At 46.2% G+C, this 17,891-nt stretch overlaps 1 protein-coding gene across 1 annotated transcript; it reads left to right on the top strand.

Annotated features, from left to right (window-relative positions):
- Nucleotides 1-1,665: 1,665 nt before the first annotated feature.
- Nucleotides 1,666-4,694, top strand: TUBB2B (tubulin, beta 2B class IIb). Its single transcript, XM_006870551.1, has 4 exons — nt 1,666-1,727; nt 2,691-2,799; nt 2,951-3,061; nt 3,384-4,694. The coding sequence occupies exons 1-4, from the start codon at nt 1,671-1,673 to the stop codon at nt 4,442-4,444; spliced, it is 1,338 nt and encodes a 445-aa protein (XP_006870613.1). The 5' UTR covers nt 1,666-1,670; the 3' UTR covers nt 4,445-4,694.
- Nucleotides 4,695-17,891: the final 13,197 nt, after the last annotated feature.

Here is a 17,891-nt window from a genome sequence, read left to right on the forward strand (position 1 = left end):
TGTGCGCTGGATTTTTGTTTTCTAGACTTCTCTTTGTGTTTTGGCAATTAGATTAAAGAAAGCCCCCTCCCAGCCGGCAGCAGGAAAGGGAGGCGATGACAGCTGACGGTATTGGGAGGGTCGCATTCAACAGCTGCGGGCTCCATTCTGCTGTGGGAAGCTCTTCTCGCCAGAGGATAAAAAGGGGTCAGTCCCCCAGCAGACAGCCCTTCCAAAGTCGGGCGGGGGAGGGGCACCTCCCTCGTCGCTTTGCAGGGAATGTGTTCGGGTCTGCAGTGGCTGTATCTGCCACCCTTAACTCCCTCCCTTTAACCTAAGCACATTCGTCCTCAGGACCGACACACACACAACAATAAAAAGATCAGCTCCTTCAAATACCTAGACTGCGAATTTTCGTGGGGAAGGGTCCTACCCCGCATTTGCGCATGCGCTCGTGGATGCTCGCGTGTAGCGGAGTGCTACCTTGCGGGTACTGCAGTTCTTTGGCGTGTCCCACCCACGCCCGTAACAGGAGGCTGGGGACCTCGTGGCCAGCCCCCTCCTTGAGCTCTCGCGGTTGCATTTGCCGCGGTGTCCCGCGCACAATGAAAGGACAACGCGAAAGCTCGAGATGGGGCAGGCGACCGCCAGCCTTTGAGCTCAGAGCCAGGAACTCCGATTGTAAGATTACAATTGCTGAATAGATCCCACGCCTTTGTTCTGCCGACAGCCCCGCCCCGAGACCCACCCCAGTTTCTGCGGATCTGGTGGTTCACCCGCCACGGCCAGCACCTCCTCTGCCCCGGAGCAAAAGCCAACCCGCGGGGTAGGAGGGGACCTTGACCGCATCCCCGGCACGCGTGTACTCTACGGTGGACAGGGATGCGGGTGGCCGAGATGGCCCAAGCCCTAAGTGTTGCGCTAGCAGTTGTGGGGGAAGTGGCCCTGGACAGAGACAAAGAAAGGGACCAAAGAGGGCAACGTGGGGCTGTTGGGCCATGAGGACCCGGAGGAGCCTCTCAGACACAGCCTCTCGCTCACACTCCACTTCCGCCGGGGGCCGCCTGTTCATCCCCCAAGCTGTGCGTGTCAAGACCTCAACCTCACGGCAGTCTTTGCTCTCCAGGGCTGTGGAGAGAAGGCCAATAGTCTCAGCCGCAATGGGTGGCCAGGGGAGCTCGGGCTCTGGCTCCCGCCGAAACGGAGCCAGATTCCTTGCGAACCTCCATCACACACCTGCAGACATCTCCACATGCTCCGGCCTCTCCCCCTTCCCAGTGTCCAGGTTCCCGGGCCTTCTACCCCACCCACCCTCCAACTCCCCAAGACCCGACTTTCTCCCCACCTCCCGCAGTCCTAGACAATGCGCAAGACCCCACCTCACTCTCGAAGTCCCCACCCCTCACCCCGGCCGTACAGTCAAGCTGATTGGCCGCTGATCCGAGTCCAGTCCCCCCTCTGTCTATCCCCTGGGCTTGGTGCATTACGTCAGTGAGGCGTAAAGAGCTCGGACTGGGGGGCTTGGGTTGGGGGCGCGGTCTGCGCGGGCGCCCCGCCTCCCGGCATAAAAGGCAGAGCCGGCGGCTCAGTGTCTCTCAGCCGGTGGGTTCCCAATTGCGGTCTTCTCGCCCTTTGAGTGGGTGTGGAGCGAAGGACGGATAGATCCAGTGGACACCGCCCAGCAAGGCACCATGCGTGAGATTGTTCACATCCAGGCGGGTCAGTGCGGTAACCAGATCGGCGCCAAGGTGGGTCTGCTCGGTGGAGGGTCGGGAGGGCTACCGGAGGTGTGCTGGGCGGGGCCGGGGGCTGGAGCGTCTCTGTGAGGTCCAGCCTGGGCGCGCACCCCGAGCCCTGGGCACGAGCGCAGTACTAGGCAGACAGGACTCCTGTAGACTACTAGCTGCTGGCTGCCCGGCCCCGCTGTGCTGCCGAGTGGGGCGTGGCTGCGACCTCAGCCGTTACCCAGGGTTCGAAGCCATCTCCTGGAAAGGAGGGCGCAGGCGGTGGTTTCTTGATTTTTTTTTTTTTTTTGCTGTTCACCCAAGGTACTCTGGTTTAATATTGTCCATTGAAGACTTGATTTTTTTTTTTTTTTTTTTTTTTGCTGTACTTCACTTGAGCTCTAGGCTGCCCCTCGGTTTCCCCTTCGGCGCTGCCAGAGGCGTGGTGTGTGCCTGGGGGGCCGCGGGCTGGCTCGGCGACGCGGAGAGTGGATTTTACTAGATTAAACCGGAGTCAGGCTGCGGAGGGCGGGGGAGGAGGAGCGTGATTGTCGCGCGGTGGACGAACGTGCTTTGAATGTAAAAGAAGCCTCCTGCTCTGTCCCTGCCCCCACTCCCTCCCCGCGGTCCCCAGGTCCCAGCGCGCCTCAGCCGGCGGCCTTGAACCTGCTGCTCAGCCCAGCTGCTGCGGCTCAAGCGCGTGCCTCAGGACCCTCAGCGGTGGACGCGCCCTAAGCGCCGCCCCCCCCCCTTTCTAGCGCGCAGTCCCAACCTCCTTCAGCCAGCAGCTGTTTGCCAGAGAAACGCCCAGCTTCAACTTTCTGACCCCAGAAAACCCAAGCCCTGCAAGCTGTGTCCCGGTCAGGCACCCGAAAGGTTGGGGTGTGTGTGTGTGTGTGTGTGTGTGTGTGAGAGAGAGAGAGAGAGAGAGAGAGAGGCCCTTCTGCGGGCGGGACATGGCTAAATGCAGTCCTTTTCTTGTCTTAGTTTTGGGAGGTCATCAGTGATGAACACGGTATTGACCCCACTGGCAGTTACCATGGCGACAGTGACTTGCAGCTGGAGAGAATCAATGTCTACTACAATGAAGCCACTGGTAATTGCCTTTTCCCTCCCCTCCTACCCTGGGGTAGCTCCAGGGGGGTGGCCCCAGGGAGGTCCGGACCAAGGGTTAGGACTCCCCACTCATCTGCTATTTCGGTGGACTCCATGTCTGCAGGTCTCAGTCCCGTTTCTGTCCTACGCAGGTAACAAATATGTACCCCGAGCCATCCTAGTGGATCTAGAGCCCGGCACCATGGACTCAGTCCGGTCAGGGCCATTTGGCCAAATCTTCCGGCCAGATAACTTCGTGTTTGGTAAGAGATTTCATAGCTAAATGGGGTGGGGCTCATTTTACACTAGATAGCTCCAAGGGGGGCAGGCTGAAGGGAAGCATGAAGAACATCCAGTTTGGGGTCAAGTAAATCCTCATAGTCTAGGAACATATTACCTTTCAGCTTAAGCCAGGTCTTCTAGCCTTCCTTGTTTGTAATTACATCCTAATGTCTGGTCATTGTGGAGGTAACCTGAAAAAACCTTATCTGAGTGCTGACTCATTGATTTATACTAAAGGGCTTAAGATAAGAAAGAATTTAATACAATCATCAGTCACTGATGAAGCCCCTTTCCCTGTGGCAGGCCAGAGTGGTGCCGGCAACAACTGGGCAAAGGGCCACTACACAGAGGGGGCAGAGCTGGTGGACTCGGTGCTGGACGTGGTGCGGAAGGAGTCTGAGAGCTGTGACTGTCTCCAGGGCTTCCAGCTGACCCACTCCCTGGGGGGCGGCACGGGGTCTGGGATGGGCACGCTGCTCATCAGTAAGATCAGGGAGGAGTACCCCGACCGCATCATGAACACCTTCAGCGTCATGCCCTCCCCCAAGGTGTCAGACACTGTGGTGGAGCCCTACAACGCCACACTCTCGGTCCACCAGCTAGTGGAGAACACAGATGAAACCTACTGCATTGACAATGAAGCCCTCTATGACATTTGCTTCCGTACCCTGAAACTCACCACTCCCACATACGGAGACCTCAACCACCTGGTGTCTGCCACCATGAGCGGGGTCACCACCTGCCTGCGGTTCCCAGGCCAGCTGAACGCAGACCTCCGCAAACTAGCTGTGAACATGGTGCCCTTCCCACGGCTGCATTTCTTCATGCCCGGCTTCGCCCCCCTGACCAGCCGGGGCAGTCAGCAGTACCGTGCCCTGACGGTGCCCGAGCTCACCCAGCAGATGTTCGACTCCAAGAACATGATGGCAGCCTGTGACCCCCGCCATGGCCGCTACCTGACGGTGGCTGCCATTTTCCGAGGCCGCATGTCCATGAAGGAGGTGGACGAGCAGATGCTCAACGTGCAGAACAAGAACAGCAGCTACTTCGTGGAGTGGATCCCCAACAACCTCAAGACGGCCGTGTGCGACATCCCGCCCCGCGGCCTCAAGATGGCAGCCACCTTCATCGGCAACAGCACGGCCATCCAGGAGCTGTTCAAGCGTATCTCGGAGCAGTTCACGGCCATGTTCCGGCGCAAGGCCTTCCTGCACTGGTACACGGGAGAGGGCATGGACGAGATGGAGTTCACCGAGGCCGAGAGCAACATGAATGACCTGGTGTCCGAGTACCAGCAGTACCAGGACGCCACGGCTGACGAGCAAGGGGAGTTCGAGGAGGAGGAGGGTGAGGATGAGGCTTAAATTCAGAACTGAAAGCAGGTTAGGGAAAGATTTAGGAGGAATGAAAGGGGGTGGGGGGTGTTCTGATGAAATATCTTGGCAATTGAAGGAAAAAGCATGGTTGTATTTAGGTGTGTCCTGGGTACTCTTCACTGTTGCCCATCACTGTTTTTGTTTTTTGTTTTTTTGTAATACTGATTACATCAATGTAACATTTGCAATATTTCTGATCTACTGCTGTAATGGCTAAAATCATATAAACATTTGTGTCCTTAATGGTGTCCCCTTTTCTTTCTCTTTCTCTCTTCGGAGTTCTTTATTATCAACTTAAATGTAGCTTTCAGAACACACTACATTAAATTGTCTCTTTAAAATCAGGGGTGATGCACAAGTTCAAATGAACTCACCCTGTGGTAATATGGAACCAAATACAGTCAGACACAATTAAAATGCCTTGATATTCATATTTCATTAGTTGAAAGGAAATCTATTTGAAAGCACACTAAATACATTTTCATGTAAAAATCCTGATAGATACCAAAAATCTAAGCCAGTTGACATTATCACATCACCTCCAATTCATGGGGCTCATGTGTGTCAGAATAGAATTGCTCCGGTAGGCTGTAACCTTTTGGAAGCAAATTGGTACCCCTTTCCCAAAGTGCCTCTGGATGGGTTTAAGCCATCTATCTTTCAGTTAATAGGCTCCTAGATAGGTAGGCACTTGGTTGCCTTTGAGTCAGCTGTAACTCATGACCCCAGAACAAAACATTGCCAGTCTTGTGCTACCTATGAATACCACCATATTCAAATTCAAACTTGCAGTACTGAACTCATCCATCATCTTGCCAAGGGCCTCCCTTGTCCTTACTGGCTCTCTTACTTCACCAAACATGACATCTTCCAATAATTGGTCTTTCCCAATGGCAAAGAGCTCTGGTAGCGTAGTGGTTACGTATCAGGCTGCTAACTGTGAGGTCAGCAGTTCACTGCTACCAGCTGTTCCACAGGAGAAAAATGAGACTTTCTGCTCCTGTAAAGATTTGCAGCCTCGAAAACCCTGTGCAGGGTTACTATGAGTCAGAACCCAACTCCACTCACGGCACTTAACAACAATGGCATGTCCAATGCAAAGGAGTTATACAATGTTCTATTGTAAGTCATAGGGTTTTGATGAGTTTATTTTTTTTGAAGTAATCTCTAAATTTTTCTTCCTAGTCTGCCTTAGTCTGAAAGCTGTACTGAACCCTGCTCACCTACTGTATTGGAAATACCATGGGCAGAACTTCAGCATTATAACAAATAACATGCAAACCACTCCAGAACAATTGGTAGACAAATGGTAGGTAGAAATCCTAGGATGTCTTAATTTTCTTTACCAAAAAAAAAAGTGAAAATGCACACAGTATAAATTCTCAAATGGTAGTGTTAGATACAACTCCTGGATCACAGTGTGCCTCTATGGAAAATGACTGTTACTGCTTTTCTTGTATCCTTGCAAACATAGATATTTTCAAACACACAGATGATTCTCTTTTCCCTCTCACACTTGGTCTGCTTGATACAAGCATTTTTCTTCAGGATCCCTTTGTCACTTAACAGTGGATATTAATATAGAGAACTTCCATCTTCATGGATACTTGGTTGTGAAGGACTCAGTGACCCTGTATAGGGTTTCCAAGGAGTAGCTGAAGGGTTTGAACCACTGACCTTGTGGTTAACAGCCCAGTGCTTAATCTACAGCACCACACCAGGAGTCATGGATTCATAGGACTTGTAGTTGGGCTTTGCTGTCAGTTTCCTACTGGTGGGTATTTCGTTTGTGCATATTTTTTTTCCATACTGTAGTGTCACAATGAATAACTGTGCATATGTCACTGTGCACTTGAGGATCGTTACCTAGTAAATTTCTATAAGTAGACCTTTGTGTCAAAAGATACATGATATCTTTTTAAGGAGCTCTGGTAGCGTACTGGTTACAAGTTGGGCCGATAACCTCAAGGTCAGCAGTTCGAAACTACCAGCCATTCTGCAGGAGAAAGATGAGACTTTCTGCTCCTGTAAAGATTTACAGCCTCAGAAACCCTGTTACAGGGTCACTATGAGTTAGAACCGACTCCACGGCACATTACCCACCATACCTTTTTAAACCCATGGAATCACCTGTACTTAGGAAAAATCACAGATAAACACTGGATTGACTGCAAAGGCAGTTTGAACCACAAAGTAGGTGCGGTGGTTCAAACTCAGCAGCTGCTCCTTAGAAAACATACAGGATCTCTATAAATCAGAATCAACTCCAGGGCTTTTAACAACAACAATATGCTAAAATTTTCAAGCCACTTTTCCCCCAGTAATCATTTATGGTGTTATAAATTCTGGGTTATTGGAGAATTTTACTCTGAACAGGCAAGCAACAGTCATTTCAACAGGAGTCCTTGTGTGGTGCTCTAGGGTAAGCACTGGATTGCTCACCACAAAGTTGGTGATTCAGACCCAACTCAACAGCACTGAACAGCATTATTACCATGTGACTTAGAGAAAAATCCATCTGAGGTCACATTTCCGAGATGTGGAGCTCAAGGCACTAAAGAAGCCATTTCAGTAAGTGATCTTACTTAAGATTATATGCTGTTCCAGGGTGAATTACCATGTCAAAAACTGCTGACTGCTAGGTCAGTTTCTAATTTTGGAAAATGAACTGGAATGTACGTTACAAACAAATGTACAAAATCTATTTACATGTTAAGTGCTGTCAAATCAGTTCCTACTCATACTGACCCTGTATAGGGTTTCTGAGGAGTGACTTGTGTGTTTGAACCACTGACCTTGAGGTTCGAACCGACCTTCTGGCCCAGTGCTTATTCTAGAATAAAGATGAGAACTAGGCCAAAGGTTTTACCATAAAAATTAGAAAATATCTAATTGTCAATCTGACCATGTATTTATTTCATTATATTGGTTATATTGTTAAGTGTCATCGAGTCAGTTCTGACTCATAGTGACCCTGTATAGGGTTCCCAAAGAGCAGCTGGTGAGTTTGAACCACTAACCTTGTGGTTAACGAACCAGTGCTTATCCTACAGCACCACATCAGGACTCCCTATTTCTGTGTCCTCTTTTTTTTTTTTTAATTGAAGGGTAAATAAAGGATTTTCATATTAAAGAGGCTGAAGTAGTTTTGAAGAATATACCAAAGAAAAGTATGACCAATGTCATTGTAAACAGTGAAAATAAAGTAGATGGCTTCCATAAATGGAAAAAAGTTGCAATTCCTGCAACAGTATTACCTATGATGGGAGCTTGACCAAGTGGTGAGTAGGTCAAACCAGGGTCAGGAGCCAGGGACGCCAGCTCCAATTTTCTATATTTTACAGAAATGGCAGGTGCTGCTCCCTGCTGGGCTCGTGTGAAGCTTCCAACAGCCTAACTGAAGAGTGCCAATGGTTTGAAAGGCCCTCAACACTTGAACTAACTGCCGAGGTTTCCTGTATCAACCCTTGGCTTGTACCATTCCCTACAACCTGTCCTACAAACATCCAGTCAGTTTACAAAAGTGGGGCCATATCGAGGGGCTCTTTAAGTGTTGTGCCTTTTCCCACCTGGCGAAAGGTGAGAGGCAGGACCTCAGTAGGCCAACCTCTACTCTATCACCGTACCTCCATCAGCTCACCACCATGGATAGCTTAGTTGGCATGGTTAGAACAATGGGTGTCAAACTGACAGCCACGCAGATGCTTTGGGGCCTCCAGAGTCACCATGTATATAATAGAGACCTTGAATTCATACCTAGGATAACCATCCTAAGTCAGGAAATTCTCAGACTCAGTCCAGAACTCAGAGAGACTGTTTGGAGCTGTTGGTTTCCTTGGTTAGGTTGTTGTTTTGTGATACTATTTAATGGTTGTGCTGGTGTGATGATGGGTGAGGGTGAGGGTGAGGGGAGATGGTGTTGGTGGTGGTTTGGAAGGAGTTGGTGGCGGGGTGATTACTGGGTGATCGTGAGGGTGAGGGGAGATGGTGTTGGTGGTGATTTGGAAGGAGTTGGTGGCAGGGTGATTATTAGGCGATCGTGAGGGTGTGAGGGAGATGGTGTCAGTAGTGGTTTGGAAGGAGTTGGTGTGAAGGAATGTAGATGGTGATGGTATGAATGAGTAATGGTGATGGTGGAGATGGTGGTGGTAACTGGTGGGTGTGTGTCTGTGTGTAAATGTATATATTTTAACACATCCCATAAAAAATATTCCATCCCTCCTTAGCATGCTGCCAAGGAAACTATTCACTTTTAGTCAGGCACAGGGTTGTGTTGTTAAGTGCCGTCAAGCTGGTTCTGACCCATAGCGACCTTGTATAGGGTTTCTGGGAAGCAGCTGGTAAGCTTGACCTGCCCACCTTGTGGTTCAAACCAACTTTGCAGTCCAGTACATTAGCCTATGGCACCACAAAATACAAGACCCACTGGGATGTGATGCAGAATTCAAAGGTTGGAATTACAGAAGGAGAATTGTTACCCTGAGGCCCTCCTAGGACTGTGAGAAGGAACTGGACCCTCATTGTACAGTCCCAGGGATGAGGTGATCTAAGATCATGTTCGCCTTCCCATTGCATCACTGTTACAGATTGGGTTTTATCCCCTAGAAGATATGCTGAAATCCTAACCCCTGCACTTGTGACTATAACATTACAAGTAGAGTCCTTGTGTTTGCATTGAACAGGAGACCATACTGGAGTCGGTGAGTTCTAATCCAGTCTGAGTGCTGGCATTATGAGTCACGCACTTGTAAGTCAGGGAACACCAAGCATCACTGTCTGTCCCCAGAAGCTAGGAGGACCCAATTTTCCCTCCAGGTCCTCAGATGGAATCGCTACAGACAACAATTTCATCTTCCAGAGCTGTGAGACAAGAAATCTGTTCCTATAAGCCACTCAGCTTGTGGTCCTTTGTTCAGAGAGCCCAAGGAAACTAAGAGAATCACTGAAAGTATATTATATTAATGGAAATTCTAACTAAATGCAATCTTAAGAGATCCGCCGCTGATGTAACTTCTTTATGTGTCAGTAGGAAACTGAGGTACCAGAGATTTCAATCTGCAGAAGCCCTCTGAAAATCAGGTCTTGGGCCTACTGCTGTGTTCACAAGGGCCACATGAGGATTCCCTGGCTACAACAAAACTCAGTGAGATGTCTTGGTCCCCAAATCAGCCTTTTCAAATAGGCAGGACACAGACTGCCAGACGTCTGTCTCTAATGGGCTCATTATTTGGAAACGCTGAATTCCTTGGTTATAAAGCATCACACAGATAAATGTATTCTTCCCTCTCATTAACAACAACAACAACACAGAGTCAGGTTTGTAGTGCCACAATATCTCAGTGGCCAGACTCCTGCCTATCTGCTCTTTCAACCACTACCAGCGGCTCTCATCCTCAAGTTCTCCTCAGGTGGCAGGGGGGCTGCTGCAGCTCCAGCTATTACATCTGGGTTCCAGACAAAGAGGAGGAATCACAAAAGTAAAAAGACACCTTCTAGCTGAGTAAGCCATCTTTATAGATCTGTCCTAGGAGTCCACCCACCCACCCACCCAGTGACTTCTGCTTACATCTCAGTAGCCACCCTTTTTCATGGAGTCCTGGGTTTCATGGCACTGTGGGATTAATACACCAGACTCTAAAGTTGGTTTGAACTGCAAGGTAGGCAGTTCAAGCACACCAGCTCCTCAGAAACCCTATACAGGGTCGAGATGGGTTGGAATCGACTCAACAGCACTTTGCAACGACAACAACATTAGGAATTGATTGAGTTCTGGTGTGGCACTGCAGGATAATGCACTGAACCGTAAGGTTGGTTGGAACCTCAAAGTCAGCGGTTCAAGCTCACCAGTCACTCCTTGGAAACCCTATATAGGGTTGCTATGTGTTGGAACTGACTGGTGGCACTTAACAACAACAACAGATGAAGGAATGCCACCTGTATTATGAGGTGTCCCCATTCTAGTGGCATTTCCATTACAACCAAAACCCAAACCAAATCCAGTGGCATTGAGTCGATTCTAGAGTTTCCAAATTCTAGACTAGAATTTCCAAACGAGCAGACAGCCTTATCTTCCTCCTGTGGAGTGGCTGGTGGGTTTGAACAATCAATCTTATGGTTAGCAGCCCAATGCCCACCGTACTGCACTGCCCTTACGTACAGCTTTGGCAGAGGCTGTTTCTACATACAGATTTGTATATCAATGTGGGGGGTGGGGGGGCAGAGTTAAAACAACAACAACAACCAACTTCTTGTTAAGTGCCCTCAAGTCGGTTCTGACTCAGCAACCCATATAGGATTTCCAAGGAGTGGCTGGTGGGTTTGAACTGCTGACCTTGAAGTTAGCTTGCTATTGTTACATGTTATTGAGTTGGTTCTGACTCATAGAGATCCTGTGGGTTTCTGAGGAGCATCTAGTGAGTTTGAACAGCCGACCTTGTGGTTCAAATGACATTTCAGTACAGTGCTTATCTTATAGTTCCACACCAGGACTCCTTGAAGTTAGCAGTCCAGTGTTTATCTTACAGCGCCACACCTGGACTCCTCCTTGTTGTTGTTGTTGTTGTTAAGTGCCGTGGAGTCGGATCCGACTCCTCCTAGCCACAACCAAATGCCTTGAGGGAATGAGTCACTGGCTTGGAGACTTAAGACCACAGTCTTGGGGGACAGTTAAATCGATTGGCATACCATAGTTCACCAAGACAACATTCTACATCCTATGGTCGTGAGTAGGTGGTGAGTACTTACTGGAGTCAGCCATCTTAGTAAGCAGCTATCTAAAGTGCAACCATTGGTCCCTTCACATCTGGAGGAAAGCAAAGTAAAGAAAATAAAAGAATCAAGCAAAACAATTAGTTCAAAAGACGAATGGGCTACGGGAAACCACAGCATCCACTACCTTGAGACTGGAAGAGCTAGATCGTACCTACCACTATAGATCACTCTGATTGGACCACAGAAAGTCCTGGACAGAATGGGAGGAAAATGTAGGACAAAATTCAAACTCATAAAAAAAAACCAGACTTACTGGTCTGATGGAGACCTGCGGAATCCCAAAACTTTTGCCTTTAGACTAAATCCATCCCTGGGGTCACCCTGCAGCCAAACAACAGACAGGTCTGTACAATAAACAGAAAGACTCAAACAGAACAATGAACCACAGGAGACCAAAAAGGCAGTCTTTGCCTCAAAACAAATCTCAGAGGTCAGGAAGGAGAAAGAACAATGGATGAGGGGCCATGGGGCCCAGGAAGGAAGCAGGAAGAGTGCTATTACTTTGAGGGCGTGAATCTCATGTTACAAAGCACAACTGTGTGTAAGGTGTTGGATGGAAATATATTTGGTTTGTAAATTTTCCACTCACACCAGAATAAAAATTTTAAAACGACAAGAAAGAAGAATTTAAGAAAAATCCTCCTTTCCTTCAGTTCTTTCCTGCTGTGTGTGTATATATATATATATTTGTTGTTAAGTGCCATTGCTTTGGTTCTGCCTCATAGCAACCCTGTACAGGGTTTCCTAGAAGCCCCTGGTAGGTTGGAACTGTCAACCTTGTGGTTCCCAGTCCAGTGCTGATCCTATAGTACCATACCAGCAGTCTATATGTTAACTGCAGTCGAGTCAATTCCGACCCATAGTGATCCTGTAATACGGTTTTCAAGAAATGGTTGGTGAGCTTGAATGGCCGAACTTGTGGCTCGAACTGAATTTGCAGTCCAGCACATTAACCTACAACGCCACACCAGGATGCCAGAGTCTATATATATGGGAGCTTTGAAAAGTTTGTAGAAAGACTTCATTATCTTTTAATTTCATTTTTTCATGTACTTTTTAAAACCCATCATGTATAGGGTCATTATGAGTCAGAGTACCTAACAACAGCAACATGTCTCTATATGGCAGAATGAATGAATTGTAGGACCAAAGAGAAGAATCCATTTTGTATATAAGCTTTAGCACGTCCTCTAGCTCCAAGAAAATGATATATGCATAAATAGCCAGGCAGCTCAAGGCCAGATGCCAGATGTTTTCCTTTGCCCTAGCCTAAGAACAAACACCACCAGTCCTGACCAATTAAACTGTAACATCTCATAGTTTGCCAATTGATAACCAATCCAAAAATTATAAAGCTAAGAAACCCGAGCTTGTTTGAAAATTCTATAAAAACACCCACAAAGGGTTCGGGGCTCTATCCCTGATCCGCTGTGTCAGATGCAGGTGGAGTCTGGGCTTGAGCTTGAACAAACAACCCTTGTGCACTTGCATCGGTGTCGGCTCCTTGGTGGTCTTTGGGGACCCCGAATTCTGGGCATAACAGAATGACTATACCATGGCTTCTCATGACCTCGTAGAGATATAGTCATTTATCTCCAGACTTACATTTTTGGTGAGATGATCAGATGCCTTTGTTATTGTAACAACAGTAAACGTTTACTGCATACTTAACAGTTGTGAATTATACTGTGTCCCCCAAAAGTTGTTGTTAGGTGCCATAGAGTTGGTACCGACTCAGCGATCCTATGCACAACAGAACAAAACACTGCCAGGTCCTACACCCACCTCACAATCGTTGCTACACCCGTTGTTTCTGCCACTGTGCCAATCCATCTCATTGGGGGTCTTCCTCTTTTTCTCCAACCCTCCACATTACCAAACATGATATCTTTCTCCAGGGACTGGTCTCATCTGACAATATGTGTGAAGTATGAGAGACAAAGTCTGGCCATCCTGGCCTCCAAGGAGCACTCAGGCTGCACTTCTTCGAACACAGATCTGCTTGTTCTTTTGGCAGTCCATGGTACTTTTAATATTCTCCTCCAACACCATAACTCAACACCATAGCATCAAATTCTTCAATGGTCTTCCTTATTCACTGTTCAACTTTTACATGCATATGAGGTTATTAAAAATACTATGGCTTGGGTCAAGTGCGCCTTAGTCCTCAAAGTGACATATTTGCTTTCAACATTTTAAAAAGGTCTTGTGCAGCAGATTTATCTAATTCAATATGTCGTTCGATTTCTTGACTGCTTCTTCCATAAGTGTTTATGACTGATCTGAGCAAAATGAAGTCTTTGACAACTTCAATCTTTTCTCCATTTATATGGATATTGTTTATTGGTCCAGTGGTGAGGATTTTGTTTTCCTTACATTGAGATGCAACCAGTACTGAAGGCTGTGGTCTTTGATCTTTATCAGCAAGTATTTTAAGTCCTCTTCGCATTCATCAAGCAAGGTTGTATCATCTGCATACCATAGGTTGTTAATGAGTCTTTCTCCAATCCTGATGCCATATTTTTCTTGATATAATCCAGCTTCTCAGATTATTTGCTCAACATACAGGTTGAATAAGTATGGTGAAAGAATACAACCCTGTCGCACACCTTTCCTAATTTTAAACCATTCAGTGTTCTATATTCTGTTTGAACAACTGCCTCTTGGTCCAGGTACAGATTCCTCAAGAGCACAATTAAATGTTCCAGAGTACTCATACTTTGCAATATTGTCCATAACTTGTCACAATCCATACAATCAAAAACCTTTGCATAGTCAATAAAGCACAAGTCAACATCTTTCTGGTATTCTCTGCTTTTAGTTAAGGTACTTCTGACGCCAGCAATGATATCCCTCATTTCACATCTTCTGAATTTGGCTTGAACTTCTGGAAGTTCTCTCTCAAAGTATGGTTGTAGTCATTTTTGTATTACCTTTAGTAAAACTTTACTTATATGGGAGATCAAGGATATTGTCCAATGATTTCCACGTTCTGTTGGGTCACCTTTCTTTTAAATGAGATTTGAATCTCTTCCAGTCAGATGGCCAGATAGTTGGCTTTCAAATTTCTTGGCATAGATGAATGAGTACCTCCAGTGGCACACTTTGTTGAAAGATTTCAATTTGTATTCCATCTATTCGCAGTGCATTGTTCTTTGCCAATGCCTTCAATGCACCTTGAACTTCTTCCTTCAGGATCATCAGCTCTTGATCATACACTACCTCCTGAAATGCTTGAACATCAATCATTTCATTTTGTTACAGTAACTCATTTGGTTTTCTAACTCCAGGTCTTTGCACTTCTTGTTATATTTGACTTAGTCTTCTCAAGTGGACCTTTGAAAGTTTCTGTTCAGCTATTGTACTTCTTCACTTTTTCCATTTGCTTTAGCATCTCTACGCTGGAGAACAAGTTTCAGCGTCTCTTCTGACATCCATTTTGATCTTTTCCTTCTCTCTTGTCTTCTCAATGACCTTTTGCTTTCTTCCTGTATGATGTTCTTGATGTCATCCCACAACTCTTTTGGTCTTTGGTCTTCAGTGTTTAATGTAGCAAATCTGTTCTTCAGATGATTTCTAAATTCAGGTGGGATAAATTCAAGGTCATATTTTGGCTCTCGTGGACTTGTTTTCATTTTCTTCAGCTTCAGTCTGAATTTGCATATGAGCAATTGATGGTGTGTTCCACAGTCTGCCCCGGCCTTGTTTTGTCTGATGATATGGAGCAATTCTATGTCTCTTTCCACAGATGTAGTCAATTTGGTTTCTGTGTATGCTATTTGATGAAGTCCATGTGTATAGTCATTTTTTATGTTGCTTAAAGAAGGTATTTGCAATGAAGAAGTCAATTGGTCTTGAGAAATAAATTCTATCATGTAATCTCCAGCACCATTTCTATCACCAAGGCCTTACTTTCCAAATACTAATCCTTCCTGTTTCCAACCTTTGCATTCCAGTCGCCAGTAATTATCAATACATCTTGATTGCATGTTTGATCAATTTCAGATTGAAGAAGTTGGTAGAATTCTTCAATTTCGTCGTCAATTTCAACCACTTTAGTGGTTGGTGTGCAAATTTGAATAACAGTGGTATTAACTGGTCTTCCTTATTGTTGTTGTTAAGTACCGTCTAGTCGATTCCAACCCATAGTGACCCTGTATAGGGTTTCCGAGGAGCAGCTGGTGAGCTGGAACCGCCAACCTTGCAGTTCAAATGGCTTTGCAGTCTGGCACATTAATCCTCAGTGCCACACCAGGACTACTTGTAGGTGTATGGATATTATCCTATCACAGATAGTGTTGTACTTCATGACAGATCTTGATATGTTCTTTTTGATGATGAATGTGATGTCATTCCTCTTCAATTTGCCATTCTGGGCATAGTAAGCCATGTGATTGTCAGATTCAAAATGACCAATACCAGTCCATTTCAGCTCACTAATGCCTAGGATATCTATGTTTAGGCCTTCCATTTCATTTTCTACAATCTCAAATTTTCCTAGATTCATACTTTGTACATTCCATGTTCTGACTACTAATGGAAGTTTACAGTTGTTTCTCTTCATTTTGAGTTGTGTCCCATCAGCAAATGAAGGTCCTGCGGGCTTTACTCCATTCGCATCATCACAGTCATCTCTACTTTGAGGAGGCAGCTCTCCCCCAGTTGCATTTTGAGTGCCTTCCAACCTGAGGGGCTCACCATCCAGCACTATTTCTGACCAGCTTTTGGTGCTCGTCATCAGGTTTCAATATTCAATAATCTGGTGCTGACAGTGTTCCCCTGCTATTCATAAGGTTTTCAGTGATGAAATATTTAGAAGTAGTACATCTCTCCTTCTTCCTAGTCTGTCTTCATCTGGAAGCTCATCTGAAACCTCTCCACCATGGGTGATGCTGCTGGTATTTAAAATACCGGTGGCATAGCTTCCAGAATCACAGCACCACACAAGTCACCACAGTGTGACTAACAGATGAGTGGTATGTGTTGTAAATCCTAACCTCTAATCGTGTGGAGCCCTGGTGTGGCACTGTAGGATAATGCACTGGACTGAAAGGTCAATTTAAATCCCAAGGTCAGCAGTTCAAATGCACCAGCTGCTCCTCAGAAACCCTATATAAGGTTGCTACTAGTTGGAGCCAACTCAACAGTACTTAGCAATAATTCATGGGATTATAATTCCATTTGGGAATGGGTTGTCTTTGTGCTGCTAATGAGACAGGACCAGTATAGGGTCTGTCTTGACCCAATCTTTTTTGAGATCTAATAAAGATGAAACAATCAAATCAATGAACAGAGATGGAGAAGAAAGATGCCTCATCACATGAAGATTGTCCAGACACAAAACCCCAGAAGAAATGAGGATCTTCCTCCAGAGAGGAAGTCTTCCCTAGAGCTGGTTCTCTAACTTTGGACTTCTAGCCTCCAAAACTGTGAGAAAATCCATTTCTGTTTGTTAAAGCCCCCACCTTGTTGCATTGCCTGATGGCAGCACTATATAAATACGGCAGAATTTGGTACCGAGAGTATGGTGCTGCCCTAGTAGATACATAATTATGTGGAAGTGGTTGAGGAATTGGGGGATGGGGAGAGGCTGAAAGAGCTAGGGAGATCTGGTGTGGCGCTGTGGGATAAAGCACTGGACTACCAGGTCGGTTTGAACCACAAGGTCAGTGGTTCAAATGCACCAGCCACTCCTTGGAAACCCTACACAGTGTCTCTATGAGTCACAACCAACTTGAAAGCACTTAACAACAAAAATAGTAAAAGTATAGATTGCTTTGAAGAGACTTGGTAGAATTCTGGACTTCAAAGGCAATTCTGGTGAGGGCTTAGAAGGAAGGAGGAGAGGTATAGAGAAAGTCTCCATCATTTTACAGAACACATATGGTGCCAACAACAGAATGTTGCTAGAAATAAGAACATGAAATTTGCTCTGTTAAAGCTTTAAAAGAAAATGATTAGCATGTGATTGAAAACTAGAGGAAGATGTTGCTGTTTGTGGTTGCAAAGCTCTTGCCTGAATTATGTTCAGATGTTTGGTGGAAGATCCAACTTGTAAATGATGAACTTAGATGTTTGGCTGAAGAGATTTCTAAACATGATCTTAAAGGAAAGAGATGGGCTTAGAAACAAACTGTGAAAAAATGAAAAAAAAAGAGATTTGGAAAATTCTGTTTTACAAACTAAGGACAAGTGTCTTAGAGTTTTCACCAAGGATGTGGTTACACAATCTTTTGTTAAACGATTAAGCCTGATAAGTCTACCCAACCACCACCACAGAAAACCCATCTGCTTAGTCTGAAGGCGACAGAGAAAATAGGAAAGGAAAGAACACTGTCTGCCTCTTGGCAGGAAACAGGCCCAAGGAGTGACATCTGTTGTCCTCCACAAAAAGAAAGGAGAATCCCTGGATCAGCTCAGTGATCCGTGGAACTGTAGAAAGGATCAGGAGAAGCATCTTCTGTAGCTACCCTACCTCAAGGCCTCATCACACTAGAAACCTGTCCCAGCCGCCCACTTGCTCATCTCCAGCTGCCCTAACTCTCTGCTTTGACACTGCCTGTCTCCCTCTGCCCCGTTCCCCTTCTGTTGCCATATTAACTCACTCATCTGCATCAAGTTCTAGCTCACCACCACTTCTTTCAGGAAATCTTTGTGTGGCCCC

Source organism: Chrysochloris asiatica, unplaced genomic scaffold (assembly GCF_000296735.1).
Source record: "Chrysochloris asiatica unplaced genomic scaffold, ChrAsi1.0 scaffold00144, whole genome shotgun sequence".
In the NCBI taxonomy this organism is placed as follows: domain Eukaryota; kingdom Metazoa; phylum Chordata; class Mammalia; order Afrosoricida; family Chrysochloridae; genus Chrysochloris; species Chrysochloris asiatica.